The sequence below is a fragment of the Cotesia typhae genome, unplaced genomic scaffold (genome assembly GCF_013202065.1).
Source record: "Cotesia typhae breed Kobodo isofemale line unplaced genomic scaffold, CoteBio_Ctyphae scaffold_152, whole genome shotgun sequence".
NCBI lineage: Eukaryota > Metazoa > Arthropoda > Insecta > Hymenoptera > Braconidae > Cotesia > Cotesia typhae.
This window is the reverse complement of record NW_027423776.1, coordinates 2,723,234-2,741,883: the sequence shown is the minus strand read 5'-3', so window position 1 is coordinate 2,741,883 and position 18,650 is coordinate 2,723,234. Positions and strand designations below refer to the sequence as shown.

Sequence of the window (18,650 nt, the reverse complement as noted above, 5' to 3'; positions counted from 1 at the left end):
ATATTACTTTAAATAAAACATTTTTGAATGAATTAGTAATTACCGAAAACAGAATTCTACGCTGAACCATATTAAAACAACAAGTTCCATATAGTAAAGCAGTAAACCAGCTTCTTTTTCGTATTCGTCAATAGTACTAAAAACTGATAGTACTAGACACATGAAGACCATAAAGAACCTAGTAAATTAAAAATTTTTAAATACAATTAATACTCTCATAATTAATCTATATAATAACCAACACGAGAAAATAAATATGAACACCTATGCATATAAGCAAATATATAAAAAATTTATACGTCACATATATCTGATTTTTTTTCTTTCGACGGAAACGTATATGAGAGATTTTTATACACTAAAAAAAAGTTGACTTGATTCAGGAGATACATTGTTGAACCGAGAAAATCTTTTTGAAAAGATTTTTGTCATCTTGATTCAAATAGGAAACTCTTGAACCGAAAAATTTTTCTGGGTTAACTTTAATTAAGATACTACTATCGGTTAGAGATTTACCGTTCAGAAATTTGACATATTAGTAAATTACACTAAGATAATAAGCCCACTAAATTTTTGAAGAGTTTAAAAGAACCAGTAAAAATATTGAGCTTTTAAACTTTGAAACTTTTGGGTGATAAAAATAAATAACACATTGAATACTTTGCGTAATTAAAAGTATAGATTCAAAGGGTGTGATAGTAATAATTAATAAAAAACTTTAAAAAGTCATTTTTTGTCTCTCTTTCTCTACACAGAAAAAAAAATTAACTCAAATCAAGAGAAAAATTCTTAAACCAAGAAAATAATTTTGAAGAGTTTTATTGTCTTGGATCAAGACGAAAAATTCTTGAATCAAGTAAAATTTACTTAGACCCTGAATAATTTCTTAGTTTAAGAATTTTTTTACTCAAATCAAGAAGATAAAATTCTTCAAAATTATTTACTTGATTCAAGTAAATTTTCTTTTCTTTTTAATGATATTTTGCATAGGAAAATCAACTAGGTAAATCAAAAAAAGCTTTGTGTGGAACATTTGATCATTTTTATTTGTGATACCTGTGGTACTACTTTAAAGAATTTTTCTTTTGAATCAAGTTAATTTTTTTTGTGTATGCTCGCCTATATGTTTTCATACATGAAAAAAATGTAAATTTTTGCTATCGAAAACGGACTAAAAGTGGCAAGAGTTATTTTGAATAAGTAATTTACCTCTTACCGTTTTTTGGAAAATTTCAACGTTTTTTTTACATATAAACAGATATATTCAAAATATATGAAAACATATAGGCAATCATAAAAAAAATTATTCATATTCGTTTTCTGTGAAAAAAATATAAATTAGATCTATGTTGCATACAAATATTAAGTCTTTGCTTTTATGTTTTCATATATGCATGCATATATGTCTTTCCCGGGGGGGGGAGATCATAATTAAAGGTAACCAGACGTTCTAATGACTAAATTTGACGAAGCTTACACGATCATGTGGTAAGTGATAGCATAAACGCCTCGAGGCCGCTCAAGAAAATTATATAAGTTGGTCTGGATTCTACGATACCGGGCGTCTCTGCGTGTCGCCCTGTAGTTTATCGGTCGGCCCAATAATGACATTCTCGGCGCAGTCAGGCGTCCTCTTCCACCTCCTTCGCTTCCTCTATCTCCGACTGTCCCTTGGCCTGTGGTAGTTTCGTCGTCGAAGTTTTTACCGTCGTTTCTACTTGAAAAAAAGAAAAATGCTTTTACTAAATATAATATTGGATAAGTAACAATAAGAAAAACGACGATGTCAATAAATAAAAAAAAAAAAAATTTATTTTAAGACAGAAAAATATATATACTCAACCTTTGTAGTGTTTCAATTGTACGAATTATCGACTACCTTGTACAGTAGAAATACAGTGATATAAAATATTATTCGTATCAATGATAGGTATCTCATCTTCATAAATATAAAATCAAAAAGCAATAATACATATAGCTACAGTGGAGTAGAAAGAACGCGATTTGTAAGAGAGCCAAACCGCCATCGATCTCCTCATACCTCATACTTGAAATTTTATTATTATATGATGTTATATATATTCAATAAATGTATATATTGACCCAGAATATCAGGGCATTTTTATTTTATATAATAAATAATGATGGCCTTTTATTACTACAATCTAAAATACGTTAGAAAAATAATAGATTGATTCTCCTTGATCAACATAAATTTCGACATCATCGAGTGCTCGAGTATTAATTATTGTTCTTATAAATAAATTAATTGTTATTGTATATTAATTTATAAAAGAGTAAGTGATGAACATGGGCACATGTATTAAAAAAATTTTTTTTTGCTCGACGGGCAGAAAGCGTCAACTTTCGGTCCGCTGCGCTAAATGAAGTTGCCACTTTCTGCCTTCGTCGAGCAAAAAAATAGCATACACTTCTCGGGAAGTAAATAAGAAAGCCTCAGATCACATGTTTGTTGACCTCGGCTTCGCCTCGGCCAACAATTACATGTGATCTGAGACATTTCTTACTTTACTTCCCTCGGTGTGTAATATACTATTTTGTTTAATTTATTGTAATTGATAAAGCTGAAATAGAATCGAAAGAACTTCCAAAATGAATCAAAACTACTTTTAAATGTTTTCACACAAAAATCTTCTTTTTTCTACGACAAAAATAATTTATAAAGTATTTACTTTTTTTTTTATTGAACAAGACATAATCATTGAAAATTTTAGAAAAGGTAGGGAGAATGATCTCAAATAAATGAAAAAAAAATTTACCGTGCGACTGTCGATGTCTTCACGGGAAAAATAAAGCATCATTGGTTACTATTTTGTACAGTAATCAGTAGTGTATTAATGGCATTAAAGGTCAGATGTATTAGAAGACTAGTGAGAGTTGTGCAACAAACGACTGATTATTATCTGCATACAACTGAAAACTGTTCGAAAAGAATTTAATACTGAGCCGAGAAATCTCAATCGTGTGATAACATCAACACACGACTAAGTATTCTTTACACAGTACTCAGTCATGTGCAAACAGCATCCAGTCATTCGTTGCACAGCGTTCACTTTTGTTCACATCCCAAATGATATTTTGAGCCTCCGAAATTTCTCGAGTCGAAATCTAAGTTCTGTCTTAGATAATTGAAATTTTTTCTCGATTTAAATTAAATCCAGAAAAATTTACGATAAAAACAAACTTTATATTATTGGGTACTGTATGAGCGTACGTCTAGTTTAATTATAACTCGAGGAGTTTTATTTCTTAATAACGAGTTTTACGACGAAACCAGACGTTAAATAATAATAACAATAATATTTATATTATTTTAAATCTAAAGGCGCAGGTTCGAATCCCACTCAGGCTTATAATTTTTTAATAATAATTATAATAATTATAATAATTATAATATTATAATAATAATAATAATTACTTATAAAAATATAAAGCTACTAAAAACACGTCCATCCGTTATAAAGCATACCACTGTTCTCATCATGATAATTATTTATGAAATCATAATTATTATACACGGAGAAAAAAACATAGGGATTTTTCCTATTTTTGCATAGGAAAAATTGCTATGTTGACATAGGAATTTTTCCAATATTGACATAGGAATATTTCCAATGTTAACATAGGAATATTTACAGTGTTTTCACATAGGAATTTTTCCAATGATAACATGGGAGTTTTTTCTTTATTAACATAATAGAAATATCCATGTGACATAGGAAAAATTTATTTATCACTAAAATTTATGTAACTTAATTTAATAATTACAAATTTATATAATACTTTTCTCATTTAAGCAATGTCAGATAATTTAAAAGTAAAACTGTAATATACAGTCGGTTTGTGATGAAAAAATTCGAGGAAATTTTTTTTCAAATTTTGCTTTACATTTTAAAAAAATTACAAATCCAGCAGATTATGGACGGTGTGGCTTTATATATATATGGGGCATTCCACGCAAAATCGACCACTTTTGATCCTGACCCCTTTACCCAATCAAAAAAAAGCTATGAATTTTTCAACAAAACCGCTTTTTTTATTTTTAAATTGCCATAACTTTTTCAAAAATTGACTTATCGGGATGTTTTTTTTTTTCCAAATTTATTTTCTTGATCCCCGACCCGAAAATACGGTCCTTCTGGCAGCCTTTCGCTCTAGAATGAACGACTTTTATGGCTCACACGAATTACAGCGCGCTCTGGTGGACTATGAATTTTTTCTGGCTCGGTCGTGTGACTTTATTCACAAGCGTGTTTGCGTGAATATACTTACACACTCACCGTAGAGTGTATAGTATGTAGCGCCGGCGCTCTGACAGCTGTACATAACAGTGTGGCCAGATCGTGCGAATTTTTTACCCCCACTTTGTACCGCTTTCAATATAGTCAGATGAGAGTGTCCTACAAAGTGGGAGTAAGAAAAGAGCACGATCTGGCCACACTGGTACATAACCACGATTTCATTTGTCTAAACAATGTGTACTATCAATTAATACTATTAATAATATAAAAATCAATAATATGAATCTTAATAATATAAATATTAATAACATAAATATTAATAATAGAATCATTTATTATTATAATTAAAAAAATTTCTCATTAATATTACTGATGGTAATTATTCAAAAGTATTGTGGCAGCGTGATATGAGTTAAGACTTAATACTGCTGTGTAATATTAACATAAGTGAAAATGTAAGCTTAGCTAATATATTATTTCTTAGAACATATGTATTTTTTTTTACCCGCCCTGACCAGCAAAACCTCGGCTTTGCAAAAGTCGGGCGGGCCGCCCCCTCCCCCCTTTGTCCGTATTTCCGTACTTTCGGTTGGAGATCAAGAAAAATAGTATACAACCCACGGCCAGAATGTTAGATACCCTGATGCATGGGATATAGAAGCCTCGGCTTCTATATTCCATGCGCCAGGAAATCCAACTTTCTGGTCTTGGGTTGTAATATGCTATTTATTAAATGTTCATTTTGGCCGAAAATGGAAAAAAATCATTCAAACCTATCTACATCGTTATTTTTTAGATTTTCCGAAAAAACTCCGAATTTCTCGATGATAACCATTTTCAAATGCAATAATTCTTAAACTAATAAAGACATTTAGCTTAGCTGAGCAAGAAAATGTTCTTTAACTTAATCTTATTTGCGAAAATGGCACTTAATCAGATAATAACGATGAAGATAGGATTGAATAATTTTTTTCTATTTTTTCCCAAAATGAACATTCGATAAAATAAATTTTGAAAAAAAAAACGTCCCGATAAAACAATTTTTGAAAAAGTTACGGTAATTTAAAAATAAAAAAGCGGTTTCGTTGAAAAATTCATAACTTTTTTTGGTTGGGTAAAAAAATTTGAAAAAATTATGAGACGTTTTTGATAAGGTAGAAAAAGAGGAAAGACTTTCAGCCGAATCAAAAGGAGTCAGGGTCAAAAGTGGTCGATTTGGCTTGGAATGCTCCATATACATTAAGCTACACCATCCATCATCTGCTGGATTTTTAATTTCTTTGAAATGTAAAAGCAAAATTCGAAAAAAATTTCCTCAAATTTTTTCATCACAAACCGACTGTATATCACTGTTTTACTTTTAAATTATCTGACATTGCTTAAATGAGAAAAGTGTTATGTAAATTTGTAATTATTAAAATAAGTTACATAAATTTTAGTGATAAATGAATTTTTCCTATGTCACATGGATATTTCTATCATGTTAATAAAAAAAAATTCCCATGTTACCATTGGAAAAATTCCTATGTTAACATTGGAAATATTTCTATGTTTTTTTCTCCGTGTATTCTTAATTTAAATTTATTAAAACTTATTTTCTATTTTTTTAGTTCGGTTTTCTATAAAAAGCGTATTTTTTAGTTTTTTTAAACTATTATTTATTTTAAATATTATATTCTTTAAAATAATTTAAAAATGGAAATTATTTATAATTATTCTCGTTTGAGCTCTATAAGGTAAAATATCCATTACATTCTCATTATGCATAAATATGACCATCGATAATGCTTTAGATTTTCGAGGGACAGCTACCTGACCATTTATTTCAGTAACACTACGGCTGAAGATTTCGTGCAATTGTGACATACGGTTAATTAAGAGTATGCACCTATAATACCTATAATGGCTGTAATACCTATAGAATACAGGGCTTAAGCTATTGACCGTACTCTTGACTCACATACACAAAAATGTAAAATAGTACTATTAAATACAATTAACGAAGTCTAAGAATTTATAATGTCGCCGAAAAATTTCCCGTCCATTATTTCTACTCATCACATCGTCTTTGACGAGACAGTACTTAAAATTAAGTACGTAAAATCGCATTTACTTGGAACAAATTATAAGTACTATTATCAAAAATTTTCTATTGGTCCTTTTGCTAATTACTCTTGTGCAGTCTTCGATTCTTGGGGTATATAAAGCCATTCGCTTGTGTAGATAGCTCAGTTTTATTTTTGCGTCTGTCGAGAAGATAACTTTCTCAAATTTACTATTTTTTAGTGATTTTTATTTTTTAAAATTTTAATTTTGCTTTCTGACTATGGGCGGAAAAAATATCGAACTTGTGCAGAAGTACTTCAAGCCTGACGAAGGATTCGAAAGCGAAGTGAGTATTTATTGCATTATTTTTGATTTTTAAATAATTTAAATTATTTTAAAATAGTTATTTAATTTTAATGAATATTTTTTAACATTCAATAAATATTTAGTTTTTTGACAATGAAAATAAAGAAATTTGGGGGTCGGATTTTTTTTATTTTGTTAAGGGTATATTAAAAATTATTACCCTAAATTTTTATTAAAAAATATTTAATTATTACAAAGTTATTAACACTAAGGGCATTTTTGTAGAGAATTAAATTTCCAAAAAAAAACAAAACTCCGAAGTTTTTTTTTTGTATCTCCAAAATTTGACCCAAAATTGAAATTTAAAATTATTTAGAATTATAAACAAATATTAAAACATGTTATTATAATATAATTAAAAAAAAATCAATTTTTTAAATAAGAATTCAAAAAATAATTTTTTTTTTTTTTTTAACCGGTGATATTAGCCGAGTGGTCTAAGGCGCAAGGCCTATAGAGCACTCGGGACTGGCTCACCGGCCAGGCGTGGGTTCGAATCCCAAGCTGGTCTTAGAAACCATCTTGGTTGATATTCGACCCTCACCGCGTAGATTTAAGATTTTCACAACCCAAAAAGACCCCAACGTACCACTCCCAACAGTTAAAGTCGGCGATATGACCACAGCAGTTAAAACCGACTCTAAATAATAACCAATAAAAAAAAAAAATTTTTTTTTAATTTATTTAAAATTTTTAAAATAATTTAAATTAAAAAAAAATTACTTTCTTAAAAATAACATTTTTAAATATTTAAAAAAAATTCTATAAAAAAATAATTTAAGGTGATTTTTTTTTTTGAGAAATAATTAACAAAATTATTTATCATTCCAGTCTGAAGAGACTGACTCCGAAGAATCCCTTCACAACTACCCGTCAACGTCGAGGGGAAAATCAGGTTCAATCGAGGTATATCCACCATAACTTGCTAGAAAGAAGGCGCCGAGATGGAATCAAATTCAATTTCGGAATACTGCAAGAAACGGTGAATGAACTCGATGAAACGACCAATTCAGCGAAGGGCAGGATGAAAATCTTGAGAAAAACGATCGACTTCATCTGTAGGACAGAGGACAGCATCCTCTCACTACAAAATGAGATACTGACGATCAACCGAGAAAATCGACTTCTGCAAGCTGAATGTAAGCTTTTCAAAATTTTTATTTTGCGTAAAAATATTTTTTAATTATAATTTTTAGTTCAGGGGATTTAATATTTATTTTTTTGCAGTGATGAGTCTGGAGGAAACGACAGTGATTCCTCGGACGAGGATGAATAAAAACTCGAAGAAACACCCAAAGAACTCGATTCTCAAGAGTCGACAGAGTCTTCAAAACCAACAACATCATCGTGTTATCAAGAGTCATCGGAGTCCGACGATTTGATTATGTAAAAAATAATAATTCAATTAGTAAATATGTCAATTATGTAATTATATATAATAATTAAGAATAATGATTTAATACATGACTTGGAGAATAAAATAAAAAAATAAAATAAACGAAAAAATTTCTAGTCAAAATTAATTTCTTGTCCTTGATTATATTTTTTATTTTTTAAGACTTATGATTTTAAATTTTATTTAAATAATTTATAATTTAAAATTTTTGTAAATTATTTAACACTTTTTTTTTTTTGTTATTTTAAGAGAATTTTTAAAAAGAATTAAAAAATTTTTACCTAAATTAAAAAAAAAAAAAATTAGGAATACGGTAGACCCTGAAGGCCATCCGTGCAACTTCCCGCTAATTCCATGCCTAAGTGCATAAAACTGCACTAATGATGTTTTTGAGTGATAAATAAATTTTTCCTATGTCACATGGATATTTCTATCATGTTAATAAAGAAAAAATTCCCATGTTACCATTGGAAATATTCCTATGTCAACATAGCAATTTTTCCTATGCAAAAATAGGAAAAATCCCTATGGTTTTTTCTCCGTGTATAATTAGAAATATATGTAATAAATAATTAAAATTAACTCAACTACCATAGCTGAAAATAATGATGAAGAATAGTATATTACACCTCTTGGGAAGGAAAATAAGAAAAGCGCCAGATCACATGTTTGTTGGCCGAGGCGAAGTCTAGTCTCAGATCACTTTTGACAATAAGATATAACCTGACTAGAAATTGTCCCAGTACTTATAGTGGGACTCGCTTGGGATTTTGTGGGGCAAGACCTATAGGTATATCACATTCGGGAACCTTTTGGGATATCTCAACGAAAAAATTAATGATTTTGCAATAACTCTTCCCAACTGGGGCTTAATTAGGAACTTAATGGAAAATGTAAAAATAAATCATCTTTTCTATTTTTAACGGATGGGGATTTGTTTGAGGCCCATTTGGGATATCCTTAAATTCTGATTAAATAAATTCCAGTTTAAATATTAATAAGAAAAATTTTTGGACTGAAAAAATTACATCCTGTAAATATTTTTCGTTAAAACTTTAGACCTTAAAAAGAGAAAATAATTTTGACAAATTTGATTGATTTAAATAAAGCAAATTCTTGATATAAGTATAATTGATAACAAATAATTGATAGAAAACAAATTTTCTACTTTATTAAAAACAATTAAAGCTTTCTTTGTTAAAGTTATCTTTTCATAATAAGTAAATACCTAAAAATTAAAAAAAAAATTTCCCTAAAATAATTTTGAAATTAAAATTCAAAACGCTTGACTTCACTTGAAACTCCGTACTTTAAATATTTATAGACTTTTTATTTTTTACATAATCTATATTTTTCGTTTAATATTATTCTTTTATTCCTCTTTCACTTTAATTTTTATGAGAAGTATCAGTTGTGTATTTTTTAATTTTTCGCGCTTTATTCAATTAAAACATCTTACTAGGTGGCGCTATGAGGCTTGTTATTTTTAATCGTAATAACCTAACCTAGTCATAATAGAAACTTAACTTATTGTATTGACAATAAGTTAATTTTTATAGTTTTCTTTAGTTTGTAAAAATTGAACATCATACTTTATGATCAAATTTTTTAAGTAGATTTACGATAGTGACTATAATAGGAATGATTTTTTCTCAAATGATAAATTGAATTAAATATAAGATGAGCTCTATTATGACGAAAGTGATGATGAACATGATGAAGAATAGGATGAAGGAAGTGGACAACAACCTGAAAGTAGTGACGACGAATTATTCGATAATGTAGAAGATTAATGATATTGAAAAACTTCGTCAACAAAGTAAGTAACAATACAATTATAAATGGTATAAGTGTAAAATTAGCAGTTATTTTTGAAAATAATTAAATGGATTTAATTTTAACAGTTAAAACAAAAGCAATTTCAAATTATATTAAAAAAATATATTTTTGTTTTTAAGTGCATTTTTTTATCAATAAAAAAAAATTTTTTTTTTAATTCATTAAATTAAAAAATTTTTTAATTGAAAAAAAATTTATCAGATATCTCTTAAAATCATTTGTCATGAGTATGATTAATAATCTGATTATAGTAAATGTTTAATAATGTTTTAAAAATCTTTTTTCTAATTATTACATGAATCATTAGTAAAAAATTAGCTTCCAGTCCCGAAAATCGACTTGACGACAAAAAAATTTTGACGGCGATGACAACAGTCATACAATGTGCTCGAGATTTGGATGGCCATCATTGTCTTCTTTTAAAAGATGATCATTTTATTAATTGGATTTATTTAATCCTTATAAGTTTACAAATAAACGAATTTTTTGGTAATTTTTAGTTTGTTTTTAATTTGTAGCCATATATGCTACATCCTAAGTGCATTAATTAAGCAGGAACAGACTGGGATTACTCGATCGGGAGCCGATAGGAATTGCCCCACTGGGCCCCAAATACGTTTTTGCGTTACATTCCAATGTGGGATCCCAATTGGAAAACCAAGTTGGGTCCAAAGTGGGAGCACGTAGGAATTTTCAGTCGGGAACCTGTTCATAGTCATATGATAATGCTAAGTGCGCAGGCGCTAGAAAACAAATTGCGGAGATATTACGAAGAATAATCGAAAATTTTACTGAGTATAATTCAAATTCTACAGGAAACAAACTTAGATTATATCCAGTGGAATCTTACGCGGTATTATCTGAGATTTTACTGGAGGAAATAGGAGATTACAATGAATATAGTCCAGATATCACTCAGTATAATCTGGATTATACTAGCTACTATCTTAAATTTTTTTTCTCTATAGATGTCATTGAGTATAATCTGGAATATTATCCTGTGTAATCTTGTTCTTTTCATGTAAGGTCTGAAAGAGGCAGAATATCTATTAGATTCTATGATTAACTACACTGATAGAAAATTTATGTTGGCTCAAGAGATATTTTCTTGATCTAAGAATTTATTTGGGAAGACAAATGATTATTTTGCTTTAAGAATTTCTTGTCTTGATTTAGATTTTCTTGGCTTAAGAGCTATATTATCTTCAATCGATACATTTAGTTTTTCAATATCAAAATAACATTATCGTTTCAAAAACAAAATAATTCATCAAAGTATATTTCAAAAACTAAATAGTCTTTAATTGTTATACCGAAAAAAAATTATTTCTTGGAAATAAGTAAATTAATGACTCAAAAAAAAAGCCATTCTTAACACAAGTCGGTAACATTTTGAATCAATGTTATCGTCTATCTTGAACCAAGAGACAAAAATTCTTGAAAGAAATATGTCTATATCTAGTTTCAAGAGTTCAAATTTTGAAGAAAAAAAGTTTCTTGAATCAAGATTGTTTTTCTATCAGTATACATTTATATTACTAACCAACTTAAGGAGATTCAATACCAATTTTCGAAATACTTCGTAAGTTTGAAATTTTTTTTATCGGAACATTTCTAAATAAAGTTAAACTTTCAAATCAATTTGCTACACCATTTTCAAGAAATAAGTTCTCAAAATTCGTTCTTATACACGGGCGTATATGGGAGTAATTTTTGAAAGTGCTATAGTTGTTGCTATAATAATCCCATCACTATAAATTATTCAGTACCTAATAATTAAACTCTTCTGCACACATGATTATTCTTTTTTGAAATTAACAATCGGTTCGTTATTTGATTATTAACAAAATAAGAAGAGAATTTTAGTTAATGACCCCTGTTTAAAATTTCCAATAGAATCCCATCAAAAGCGACAAAAGCCACTTAGAAACCAATAAATTTTATTGATTTCTAAGTGGCTTTTGTCGCTTTTGATGAGACCTTATTGGAGTTTTTCAACAGGGACATCATATGTGTCGCGAATTCAAGGAAAGACGGCAACAACGTAAAATGACACAACCGCGGGAAATTTGAATGAGTAATTATCATTTATAAGCCTACAACTTTTTTTCGTTGATCATTACTATGATCTAATTTACCTCCACAATGTTTTATTTTTTTAATATTACTCTCTTCCATAATTATTGAAAACAAAAATCACTTGATATTGTTTTCTGTTTACGTTGCGCTTACACACTAATGAACTGAGTTATCACATAACACTCGTGTCGAACTTGAGCTCGAGCTAGTAATAAACTTTATCACTATCAGTAGTACACAAAAATTACTAAACAGTAGCGCGCTGTTTCCGTATTTCCGCGTCCATTTTTTAATCACTAATTTCATGAAAAATAAAATTGTTCTATGAAAAAAAAATTTTTTTTAAGATTCATTATAATTGTAATGGAAATATATTGTATTAATTTCTAAGAATAAGTTAATTTATAACTTATTCTGTTAATTAAATTTTGGTATATAGGAGTTGCATCTTGTAAAAATACAATAAAAAATTTTCCAGATCCACTGGAGAGATATTTGGTTTCGAACCTCTTTCAGAATACCGGAGAACGAATTAATTGACGAAAATCGCAGCACTCGTGTTCCGTCGTACACTTATATTTTAATATAACATTTTTAATTAATTTAAATAATTTATATTTTGTCATAGCCGAAAATTGCTGCGCTTTTTGAAAAATAATATACTTTAGTTTTTAAAATCTGGAATTTAAATCTGTAGTTTTTGTTAAATACTTTTAATTATGTTACCTAGAAAAAGGTTCATTTATTTGTTCAATTTTATTTATGAGTAAAATTTCCCAGCTTATGTACTGCGATAGCAATCTAGGCAATTCGTTACTTTTTTTATATTTCAGTTTTTTCCTAGCTCTAGAGTAGAAAATGAATCCATTAGTTAATCAGTTCATCAGCTGAATTAATGACTGGTTTACTGATTAAGTTAACTGGTAATCCGGTTAAGTTAACTGGTTAATTGGTCACACAGATAAATTGATATTTTGTCATTTATGAGCTAGAAATTATGATTAAAGCTCCTTAAGAAATAAATGTTGAAATCCTTAAGGTTTTTTTCTGGTTTTACTTTTTTTGTTGTATGAAATCTATTTGCATTACTCGAGTGGTACGGAAGATTTCACTCTAACTTGACCATCTTTCTATAACTCTACGCGTAAAAGATGCAATTTCGAAAATTAATTGTTCCAAAACGGTACAATGAATTGATCTGGAATTTTGGTGGTGAATTATTAACATATTTATCTTCCAATAAAAAAAATTTTATAATTTTCTTGAAATATGCTGTTCACGACCATACTACCTTAAGAGTAAACTATTACATTTTTCAGTCATTGATCGATTCTACCATAAAAATGTAAGTAAATTAAATAAACTCGATGACAGATAACTCCTTTTTACTGTAATAATGTTTCCTGTCGTAGAGAAAACGCGTTCAGATGGAGTACTTGATGGTGAGAAAGCATAAATATTTTTTTTTCACAAATTAATGAAATTTATTTCATGTATTTCTTTTCGAAATATATTATCGATATAATCTTCAAAACTAACACGTCTCTCGAAACTTTAAGAAAGTGTTTTAGGGTTAAAAAGATAGTTTAAATCTTTTACTCTCTTATCTATTTTCGAGAAAGATTAATTATTAGCTCGAGTATCTTACTTTCCTTACTTATTATATTTACCATAGTCAATTCAATTTTCGAGCGATACTCAGCAGTTTCTTCATTCATATCTTTATATCGAAAATTAAAAAAATTAAAATATAAATTAAAAAATGATTAGTATTAAACTTTACTCGAAATTTAAATTGCGCGCTTTAATCCTAAATCCTGAGGAATCAGAGTCTATTCTTTCGATTAGTACAGAAATTTCGATACTAAATTACCTTTATTTTAGTCATCAATTTTATACTATCTTTAAAAGAGAAATAGTGCTAAATACAATGAATTAATAAATATCAAGGAGTTATTCTACTTTGGATGAATGAAAAATAAGGATATTGTTAATAATTTTTTCTTTCGCTACGAGATATAGTGATAAGTATACAAAATATGTAGTTAAAATTTCATAAGGATCAGTTCAAAAGTATCTGAGATTTTTTAACAGCACAGACCTTTCTATTTTTTTAGGACTCCTGTTTATTTGTTGTTTCAAGCCTAAAAAGGAGTTATAATCAATGAAATTTTTAATTTTATTTAAAGTTTATGAATGTTTATTTTGAGCCTAACAATTTTTATATCAACAAACATAACAGTATTTTAAAAAAAAATTAGTGCGTTATTTTTCGTGCATTTAAAGTAGAATGATCCCTTAACTTAGTAAATATCATAAATACAAACATCAATTACCTTGGATCCAAAAAACGAGAAATTTGAAACAATTCTTGTATTTTTTTATCCGAAAATCGTGTTTGTAATTGTTCTTCAAGAGTCTATTCCAGCAATGAAATTATTAGAATCGCGATCATCTAATTTCAAGAAATTAGAAATAACTGAATGTAGGGGAGGGTGGGACATGGCGGTCCTTCAAGGCCACTACGGCCCCGCTCAAAAATTAGGTAAAAATTTTTAATTTCCCGCTAAAAAATCGAAGATTTTCTAGATTCGGAAAGTTATTGGTTTTATCCCGTTTTGCAAAAATCGAGTTTTCATCAGGTCTCGACGTTTTAAGGTCACAGGCAGCTTCCCTGACTACCCCCGGGATGTTGTCTGCCTAACTTTATGTATGTATGTTTGTATGTATGTAGTAACGGAAAATATTAGAGTTTAAGATGCTTTCTTATTTTTACTAGTTTTAAATAGATTGTAAAATCAAAGGATGTATGGTTGTAAATTTAAGGATTAGACGGGTAACAGAGACTGTTCGACATGTTGTCAGCAGATGTCAAAATATTTGTAAGTTTCTGTTGCTGTAGAGAATAAGAAATGTTGTAACGCGAGGTATGAGTGAGAGAGTGAAAACTGAGAGAGAGAGAGAGTATGAAGTAATGCCCGAAATGGGGGTGAGAAGGGACCGAGAGGCCCGAGTAATTTTAAAATAGGTAGTTGTAAGTTAGTCTAATACCACCCAGGCTAGTGAGCAGCTGTATGTTATTTTCCCTTATCAATAAATCTATTATTATACTTTTAAAAAATATTGCCTCGTGCTGTAATTTCTTTTAATTAATATAATCTAAAAATCTATATTCTACATGTATGAATGTATGTACGTACGTACGTACGTGCGCGCGCGCGTGTGTGTGTGTGTGTATGTGTACACATTGTTTGATTTTATTAACATTAATTTAGCATCGCTAAACTCAGTGATAGAAAATAACATCGGACATTCGCGTGAGATTTCTGCACTACGTCACGGCAACAGCGGTCTTCAAAACAGCGCCTGTCAATTCTTTTCATAGCGCCTCGCGGCCACAATTTCTCTCCATCAATTAATTTATAATTATATGTCGCTACGATAATCTGATCAATTAACACACAAAACCACGAACGGTGGCTGAGCTCGCCCCGATTGTGCTCTCTCCTTGAGATACAATTCAATCATTCACATACATACACACATTCTCACTTACACATATTTTCTGTACACTTCGAGGAAGTTTTTCCTCAATTTCGGCTGAAGTTTTCCTTCTCTAGGAAAAAAAACTTTCATCATTATTGGGCCCCTTAAATAAGTGAATTATGTAAAATTACCTAATCTAACCTGAGAACTTCTAAATAATTAATTCTAAGTGCCTAAATAAAAATAATTACGGGAAGTAGACTGATTGGCTAGTTTCCGACAAAACAGTAATCATTTTGAATTCCGGATTCTACAATAAATCTGTTTTATTTAAATGAATATTCCATATTTAAAATATATACTGATGTGAAAAATTTTATAAAATATCAACAATTCATTGATCAAAACTGTATACTTATTTCCATTGTAATTACATGTCATAAAGAGATCACTTTAATTTAATAATTTAAGTAATTTTAATCACCTGATAAATATTTTATTTTCCAATATACGCCAATAGTATGTGATTTAATCATAATTCCTAGCTTATAAATGACAAAATATTAATTTTACTGTTTGAGCGATAAACCAGGTCATTAATTCAACCAATTTACCGGTTAACTAAGTTAACTGATTAATTTGAATTAGCTAGTTGGCTGATGAACTGGTTAACCTGGTTAAACTTAATGGCTGGTTTTGTCAGCCAAATCATACAGCACTAAGTTTTTAGTCACTGTGATTTATATTTAATAATTCGTAGGTATTAGCACCAATGCAATCTGCCTAGCCATATCAGTTACTGTGAATGAAGAAATTTTATTTCACTATCAGTGAAAACGATATTGTTACTTTGTCGTAGATTAATGCAACCCAATCCATACTTTAAAACTAGTAAGCTGAAAAATTGATCAACATGTGACTAGACAGGCTGTATTAACGCTAATACCTGCTAATCATTGTTATTATTATTATGATTACACGGGCATAATTTTTCTTCAAAAATTACCGTTAAATTCACTGTAATCATGGGGAATAATGCGGCTCTTTTATTTATTATCACTTTTTAAATACAAATTACGAAAAAATTTATTTATTTTATGTTAGACTTAATAAAATTTATCGAAAACATAAAATTTAGGGTAGACCACGGTAAAATTTGTTAAAAAAGAAAAATTAAAAATGATCTCACTTACCGACAAATGATTAGGCCGTGCCACCTGTCTCACGATTACTGTGAATTTAACGGTAATTTTTGAAGAAAATTTCTTTCAGTGTATTAAATTTGACATTATTATCATGATTTTACACCTGGCTTCGTTGGAAAAAGATGTTAGAAAAATAATAAAAATCACAAATATCTGGTTAATGTTTACGATTAAAACAGCATTTTGTAGGTCTGGGTTAATCATACTTTTAGTCTATGTCATCTTGTACGGTCAAAACAGGTGTTTGGGAAAGGAGAAAATTGAACTTCAAAGAATTTTAATACTCTTACGATTAAAACCTAATTTGAATTTCGACTCGGGCTACTGAGAGAACTTGTAGGCCAATGTTATGGTGTTATGTTTCGGAATTTTTTAATTTTTTTGTTGCTATTGCAACCGATCCCATAGTAATCGTCGCGATCTTAATTTTTCGTAATGTTTAAAAATCCTCCTGTTAGCATCAAAAAAGTTTTACTTAAAAAAAAAAAAATAGTTGCGAAAAAAAGACGAAAAATAATTTTTGGTAGTGAAGCACTCTCTAATGATTGTTATTATGAGTCGTGCAGTATAAAAGGAATTTGAAATTCATTTGGTAGTTAGAGAGATGTGTAAAAATTGAAGGGGATAATAAACAATTGTTTGGAGCTTAACATCGGATGGATCAGGTACTTTATGAATAAAAATACCTGATTGACTTGTCCACCATGTCGAGAGTTTGAAATCTTACAGACGACGTCGCGTAGTAGGAGGTGACGCCGGAAGGCTTTCCGTCGCGAGTCTTGGAGTCTGGTTCTAAGCTCGTCGATCGTAAGACGACATGCGGGGTCAGGAGAGAACGATGTAGCAACGCCGGACTGCCACCCGTCGACAGTGGCTCCGACGTCATTATCGCTGGGCAATCATTAATTACAGACATTATTTTATTCCCCAAAAAATTCTTAATTAATGTATATCAAACATGAATAGTCTTATATATTTTGTTATATATAATATTAGAAAATGTATAATTATTTAAATTTATAATATATAATGAACTATCCACGTATACAAAATATATTAGCTACCGACATCGCACTGACCCGTTTATAAAGGTCAACCGAACAGTGCTCACCACTTGATCGTCAGCTGATCCTTCTCTTGGATCCGCTCTTAAAACTCATGTCGTGGTATAATTCAACTTTCTTCTTATTTCTTGTAAATCTGTAAAATTAAAAATAAAAACAACCCCACGTGTCCATAATCTATATTACTTTTATAAAGCTGACCATCAATATTTGCCATACAGCGCTTTTGCATTGTCACATTATCACTTCATGCATCATATATTGTAATTATGCTTTTTTTAATGTAATATTCCACTTGTATGGAATTTTATAGAGCATAAATTATTAAAAATAGAACATGCGAATCGTAAGCTTTTTCAGGAATGGTTTGGGTTAAAAATAACTGATAGAAAAAATAAAAGCTTTTTCCAATTTATCAATTGTCAATCACAACGCCTACGTGATTGGCTAAAAAAATATTTTAATCAAACAATATAAAGTATACTCTTGTAGTTTCTATTAAAAATTATTGTTGTTATTTTTTAAAAATATTTGCTTTTAAATTTTACATACTTTTTTGTATACATCAACAAGTATACTAAATAAAATAATGATATGATTTAAAAAAGACTTTCTCCAAAATTTTACTCTTGTTCCGAACTATAAAGAAAGAAATAAAGTTTTGAATCAATTACTTAAAAGTTATAACTTTAGGATGAAGAGGAAAATATTCTTCATTCAATTTTACTTTCTAATGAAGTACTTTATTGTTTAAAAAAAATATATAATATAAATTTCTTCCACTCATTTATTTCGCTGGGATTAAAACAGTAACGATGCTAATTTGAAAAATGTTGACTGGCTATCTGATCTTAAATCACATTCAAATTAAGCAGTTCTACCTAATTTGGGAAAATACGAGACCTGT

General features: G+C 29.2%; 1 protein-coding gene across 5 annotated transcripts in view; it reads right to left on the bottom strand.

Annotated features, from left to right (window-relative positions):
• LOC141535776 (potassium voltage-gated channel subfamily KQT member 1-like) overlaps positions 1-18,650 on the bottom strand; it is a 71,813-nt gene that overhangs the window by 32,530 nt on the left and 20,633 nt on the right. The window contains exons 3-6 of one of the 5 annotated variants that reach the window (XM_074255881.1): positions 17,791-17,879; positions 17,366-17,570; positions 1,478-1,717; positions 44-178 (exon numbers count right to left, since the gene is read on the bottom strand). In XM_074255881.1, the coding sequence (XP_074111982.1) occupies positions 44-178; positions 1,478-1,717; positions 17,366-17,565 (575 nt within the window). In that variant the 5' untranslated portion in view covers positions 17,566-17,570; positions 17,791-17,879. Of the gene's footprint in view, positions 1-43; positions 179-1,477; positions 1,718-17,365; positions 17,580-17,790; positions 17,880-18,650 lie in introns of those variants that run through there. The other 4 variants (XM_074255883.1, XM_074255880.1, XM_074255882.1 and 1 more) reach the window with 4 other exon arrangements.